This window comes from Prunus dulcis, chromosome 7, assembly GCF_902201215.1.
Source record: "Prunus dulcis chromosome 7, ALMONDv2, whole genome shotgun sequence".
Lineage (NCBI taxonomy): Eukaryota > Viridiplantae > Streptophyta > Magnoliopsida > Rosales > Rosaceae > Prunus > Prunus dulcis.
Genome location: NC_047656.1, coordinates 3,123,117 through 3,129,799, shown reverse-complemented (window position 1 = coordinate 3,129,799; position 6,683 = coordinate 3,123,117). Strand labels below are relative to the sequence as shown.

Below are 6,683 nucleotides of genomic sequence, written 5' to 3'. Positions count from 1 at the left end.
GCTTGCTACTAGGCAATTATGCATAGCAACGGGTCTGATTAAATGGTAGAACTTGAGTCTTAAAGAAAGTGAGGCGGGCGATGTTGAGTTGAAGGAGAGGGAGGTGAAGGGGTTGGGAAGAAAGAGAGAGATATAATGACAGGATAATGCAACTGACCGAGATGAGGTGAAATGCAGATAAATGCGTGGAGTATAAATGCATAGATTCAGAATCTGAAGCAAACCAACCCGGGTCGATTACCAGGTTTTAGGCAAAAAGGCTCCGAAGAAATTGCCTTTGAAATTTCTTATTTCCAATCTGTTGAAGCAGTGTAAAACTCAGTAGTTGATTATAAAGAGGCCAATAAATATGACAAATATGTATAATTCTCGTGCTGTAAAACTCAACAATTTCTTCGGAAAGAGGCCTATGTCTTCGGAGCCTTTGTATATATTTACTTGCGCCTAAACCCTGAACCCTTACATTGTAAAGAGCCCCTTTAACCCTTACATTGTAAAGAGCCCTATATCTTGCACAATTAAGCCAAATTTGATTATATAGTGTTTTCTAGCTGAGGAAAAAGAACCGACCAATAAAATTAGGTTTTTTGGTTTTTGTTTGTTTGTTTTGTTTATGTTTTTGGTGTATGTGTAGGATTGTCTCGTATAGGCGCCTTGTTTTATTTTTGCCTCCGGCCCCAAAAACTCAGGGTCAGCCCTGTCCCTTGTCCACAAAAGTGGGTACCCCTCAGCCCCAAGCCAAGGATAAAAACTTCTATATCACGGGTATACCACATGTCAAACAAGGCTAGATATGCAGTTTAACAAATTTATCTCTTTCCTGTGGCATTTGTCCTTGCAACTATACTTCCAATGCTCATCTGTGGCACTTGGGGATCGTATTCTCATTCAGTCATTCATATTTTTGAGCAAGAGAATAGTCAATCTTGGTCTCCTCACGGAGGTGAATGTGGATCCACCTGAAAAGGCTTGTTTAAACCTATTTGAATTTTGACTCAAAGTTGAGCAAAAGTCCCGTTAAAAACATATTATCTGACAGACCTAACATAGTTTGTGCCAAAAATACCCACCCAGCAAAAGGCCTTGCAAATCTTCAAAGCTGAAGGGTGTATTTGCCAAAAATGTAAACCTAATTATACAAGGAAAGCACATAGAAGAAATTAAACTAAACTCACCGGAGGTCTCCTAGTCAAATTCATATTACAACTTGATACAATAATTAGTACATTGACAGTGCTAAGAAAGGATCCTGCACACATGCCCATTAACTAAAGTCATATATGGGAAAATATGGTGTTCCTGAATACCTGTGAAACCAGATGCCTTCCAAGGTAATGAACACAACACAGGAACAGTCTGCATGAGCCCTTTCTTGCTGTGAAAAAAAAGCATACCAACTGCACAAGGGCCAGGGCAACACGGAATGGGTAAGAGCATAATTTAAATAGAAAAATGCTTTTATTATAAATTTTTTAAGGAATGAAGTTGTTTATAAGTGATAATGTTACAGTAAACTATTTGGACATTGAAAAATAACAAGAAGGAAATAGAGCATATCAAATGCCCATTGCAAGATTTTGATGGAGTATGAACTTGAACTATTAGATTACAGGATTTCACAACAAAGACAAGAATTCCTGACCTGAAGGTGGCATGGATGTAAATCTACAACAGAGGTGGAGTTGGAATGTGGGATTTTAAAGTGTGTGACACACTGGTGATTATAGTGTGGACCAGACAGGATGGTACTACGGTGATTTCCGCATATTACAGTAGATTTATAGAATCATAATTCATCTAATAACAATCAATAGAGATTCATGGAATGGTTATCGGTTTTAGTTTGCTTATAATGCATTTATAAGATCCGAATATATTTTCCAAATGGGTTATCAGTGTTCTGAGCTGACAATGACTAGTAAATACATTTTCCAAATGATATTTCCTTGTGCTAATCATATCTTGAATCTCAAAGAATAAACTGAGATGGGAAGAACGTCAGAAACTTCAAATTAGAGTTTTAAACAAATATCAAATATGCTGGATTAACATTGCCATAGTTGGAAACTGAGGGACCAGATAGAATCATTTCAATAGCTTGGGTATAAGTGTGGATAAACTTAACTCATATCATCAAAACATTAAAGGCACTTGATTTAAAAATCAATTGGACTCAAAAATATCTTTCAACTATACAATGTATATTTTATAATATATTATTGCTGCCCACCCAGAAATACGGTCCTAGATACACCAATCTGTACACCAATAACAGATGCGGCATCGGCCTACAGATTGCAGCTGAAAATATGCATCTTGGGACACTGTAGAAGCTCACATTCAGACATGCTCTAGGTAATGCTTCTGACATTAATTGGAGTTCTAGAACACTCAATTTTACTTGTTTATAAAATTACATGTTCATGATCATGACATAATCATGACCGAAGTAAACTGTCAACACCAAATACCATGCTGGTGTTTGTGACAAACATTTACTTTGGAATCTAAAACAAACTGATTCAATTAAGAAAGCATTCTTTAGACACTTTCTGAATACAATTTTATGGACAGTTCCCCCTTTCTTCTACATATTTTGTCTTCAAAACAGGTGAAACATCCACACAAAATCAACAGATTTCATGATAATCCATAATGGAAACACATAAACCGAACAACCACTTTTAAGTACTGAACATAAACTATTTTCATGATCATACATGCTTTGTTCCAGAATTGATCATTATTTTAAAGTGCAAATAATTTCAGAAGCATTTATATGATGAAACAAGAAAACAAGATAAACAGAAAAAGTATCACGGTAAGAAACAAGCTCAATCAGGGTATTGAAGGCCTCTAACCTTTTTCTAGATGCATAAGGTCCATCTTCATTTGATAAACCCATTACCAACCTATTAATTAAAAGAGTCTCTGCACTTTATTGACCCACAAAGACACACTTTCTTCCTCTGGTATGCTTTCTCATGAGGGACCAATCCATAATCATATGTCAACTCTGTCATCGGAGGAATGTGTCCAACCGCATAAAACGCAATATGGAGGTCAGACTCATTTTTATTTTCACGTAAAACTGGCTGCCAAAATACATTCGGAGAGCAGCTGTGATTCATAAAACGAGCAACATTTCCAGCAGTATTTGCACTTATAATTAGAGGAAATGGGACCTTTGGAGTCTCAGTTGAATCACCAGGCAGAACTCCCAGTGGCTCACATGTACGAGTAGCATCAAAAATATAATCATCTTCATAATCACCCCCCAATTCTTCTACCCCAGATATATTAAGAACTTGTCCTGCATATTCACATAAGAAAGAACCAGCACGGATGGGATCCCAGGACCGCAAACCCCAGCCTTTATCCTTAGTTTTAAACACCTCCAAACGAATTTTCAGGCCACCTTGAGACACTCGATTCCGACAATTAGAGGGGCACTGACAAGAAAGACCACATTCATGTAATAGGGGTGTTTGGTTAACAAGAAGCCCATTTGCAGTATATGGGAGAAAACCTCCGTTTTTCTTAATGCAAGAGCAGTTGGAATTACCAGGGAGACATCCTCCAATACAAGTACATCCAGCAGAAGATTCTGTAAGATTCACCGGTTTTGAATACTGGAGACTAGAAATATATGTGAAGTGAGCAGGGCCTTTCTCACCATCAACATCATTTACCAGAGAAACCGGTAAATTTTCTGCTCCTGAAGTAAGATCGGGCAATATAAGTCCAACCCTTGTAGTAGTAGTTTCTACTTTCCATTGTTCAATTGATTTCCATATTGTAAACGCTTCAGGCTGGCCAGGTAACCTTACCAATTTATACTTAAATACACTGCAACCACTCTTCCCTTTGTCCACCCATGATTCATGGATTTTGTATAGACCATCATAGACATATACCTTCCCAGTTGGATTAGATACATCCTTTAAACCTCGAATTACTCGTACATCATTAGACCGATGCAAACTTTTCTCCAAAGCGAGGTTACCCCTTTCAAGCTTCTGATCCTTCATTTCCCTGTTGTTCCGGTTATCATTGCTAGCATTACCACCTTGGCCACTGTATATCAACACATTTGCATCCTCCACAGAATCTTCATATCCTCCTGAAGAAACAATGCTCAAGGCCAAAGGCTCGTCTTCTGTACTGTTCTTGACTCCCATGTAATCAATTCCACCCATCGTAGGAGCATGTAATCCAACCAAACACAACTCCATTCGAAAAAAGAAAATATCCCCAACTTCAACACCAGGCACTGCACCAATCCTCCTCTTGGTATTTGTCCTAATTCCCTTATTCATGAAGAGTGTTCCAGCCCTCAGATCGGGGCGTCCCGTTCTTGACGCTCCTGGTATTTTTTCCTTCATCTCTTCAAGTTGCGTAATCCTTCTTCTTAGCAAATCATAGAACATGAGTGCATATCCAACTGATTCCTTGTTGCCATCAGCATGCCGGAATGTATCGGTATATGATGTGAGAATATTATCAACTATTGCATCAACATCAACATCAGGCAACGCAACATTAATGTCCTGGCCACCCCTTGTCCTTTTCTGGGACTGGAACTTACTCTTTGACCTCCCCCCCTTCCTTGTATTTTCTCCATCAGTAACACCCGTATTGAAACCATCTTCCTCTGCGATCCCACTTTGGGATTGTGGCTGAGCACGACTTCTAGTAATCCTTCTTGATGGCGTAGCAACTCCATTAGAAGTCCCCGTATACTGGTTTGGGGTTACCCTAGCGGTTGAGGATGGAGGTGTCCTAAATGAATTTATTGGGACTGCATTTGATATTGGGTTGTTGAAGACAAAAGGTGTATTTTGGTTGCCTATACCACTTGGTGTTTGTTGATTTTGTTCAGGTGGTCTTTGAGACTCTGCCGAAATGTAGAATGGGAAAAATGGGGAAACCCCAGGTGGGAAAGGACCAGCGGGAGAAGCACAAACAAAAGGAGCAGCACCTTGGGGAGTTGAAAATGAAGAACTACTAGAAGCTGATGGGAAAACCGGAACAAGACGCCTCAAAGGCCTTACATCCAAAACCCTAGACTTATCAAATGATCCAAAACCAGGAACAGAGTCTTGACCTAAACTTTGTTCCATGAAATACTTCAGGCAACAGAAGCACAGTTTTCTACTATCCCAAATCTGATAAGAAAGACTGTCTCCGCTACGAAAGTAGCAGCAACACCATCTTGTCACAGAACGAAGTACATAACAAAGTACATACAAAATAAGTGCAAATCTTTGCAGAATGCTGGAAAGTACAAAGTTGTGGTACAGAATAATTTCCTGCAACATGCAAGTATTAAATAGATTAGGCATACCATAAAAACTTCAAATCAGCCTTAAACTTATTAAACTTTCACAGGGGAAAAAAGGGCACAAGAAATAATTTTAACAAAAACGAAAAGAATAATTCACTTTAAGCTACATGCAATACAACATGCAACTAAACTTCTTTAATTTTCCAGTTTTCACAGCAACTGAGCAGAAAGGAAAAAGGGGTAGCCCATTATTTCAGCCAAGTTGAAGTGAGAAATTCAACCGGTATTCTTTTCTTTTTTTAATTTTCAACATTTTCTCAGCTACCAAACAGAATCTTCGATTGGAAAGTACTGGAAGGAAATCAGAGAAGGGAAAATCAAATGCAGAAGATGCTATCTTTCTAACAGATCTAAATCAACAAACTGCTTCAACGAAAATCCAAGCATCGGTATACCTGGTTTCTTCTTCTTTCTTCCGATATTTTCTTTTGCTGACAAAATTCACTGAACAGAACAACTCTTTTGGATTGAGCTGAACTTGGTTGAGTCAGTCAAGTAGTTACTGTTTTCCTTTTTCTCTCTCCCCTTTAAGTTTTAACGACAAAAGAGAAACTATTTCTGGATCGCCGTTGGACCGTCCGCTCGCTCACAGTTTCTACTTGGCTGGAGGAGAGAGAAATCAGCTGCTTTACACGTGGATTTCCACTTTTTCTCTTTTAAAAACTAGGATAAAATCAAACTTTTTTTTTTTTTGGGGGGACAAAGATCAAATCAAATTATTTGCCCGTGCTGTCTTTTTAGGATAAACCGTTGAATACCATAGTTGTAGAGATTCTTATATGAAATTGGGATAGTATCATTTTGCTTTTTTGGCAAATCATGATATGTTACGCGTTATTATTATTTTATGTGGTAATTTATAATTGGTCAGAGATAATAAAATAATGTTATCTTTATTTCATACAAGTTTTTTTGTTAATTATAACATACTTTTAATTTGCTCTCTATTCTTTATTTTTTAGAAATTAAGGAATTAAACTACTTTTTTTAGTCAATTCTCACATTCCATCTAATTTATTGTTTAATCCAACAAAATTGACTAATCCAATCCAATCCAATTTTATTGGTTCCGATAATATTGGTGAATTGGATTGGATCTAAAAAATTAAAAACCGATTGAATCGGTTTGGTTAGTAAATCTAGAGTTTGAAATTCAATTCAAACCGAACCGATCCAACCTTTAAAAAAAAAAATTGCAAATATTTGCTTTTTCTAATGTTCAAACCTAAACTACCTTTCACATTCTACTTACACCAACGCACCAACACAACTTTGTTGATATTCTTTCGGAAAAAAATTATATATTAATAGCATAAAAATTCTAGATTTCTAACTT

At 37.4% G+C, this 6,683-nt stretch overlaps 1 protein-coding gene across 1 annotated transcript; it reads right to left on the bottom strand.

Annotated features, from left to right (window-relative positions):
• Positions 1 to 954: 954 nt before the first annotated feature.
• Positions 955 to 5,930, bottom strand: LOC117634255 (histone-lysine N-methyltransferase, H3 lysine-9 specific SUVH1-like). The gene is made up of 3 exons (XM_034368262.1): positions 5,743 to 5,930; positions 2,862 to 5,312; positions 955 to 1,397 (listed from the first exon to the last, which is right to left on the bottom strand). Exon 2 carries the CDS (start codon positions 5,121 to 5,123, stop codon positions 2,916 to 2,918), a length of 2,208 nt encoding a protein of 735 aa, XP_034224153.1. The 5' UTR covers positions 5,124 to 5,312; positions 5,743 to 5,930; the 3' UTR covers positions 955 to 1,397; positions 2,862 to 2,915.
• Positions 5,931 to 6,683: the final 753 nt, after the last annotated feature.

Excerpts from the sequence above, each read along its gene's own strand:
- LOC117634255 (XM_034368262.1), bottom strand. The coding sequence starts at position 5,123 with ATGGAACAAAGTTTAGGTCAAGACTCTGTTCCTGGTTTTGGATCATTT.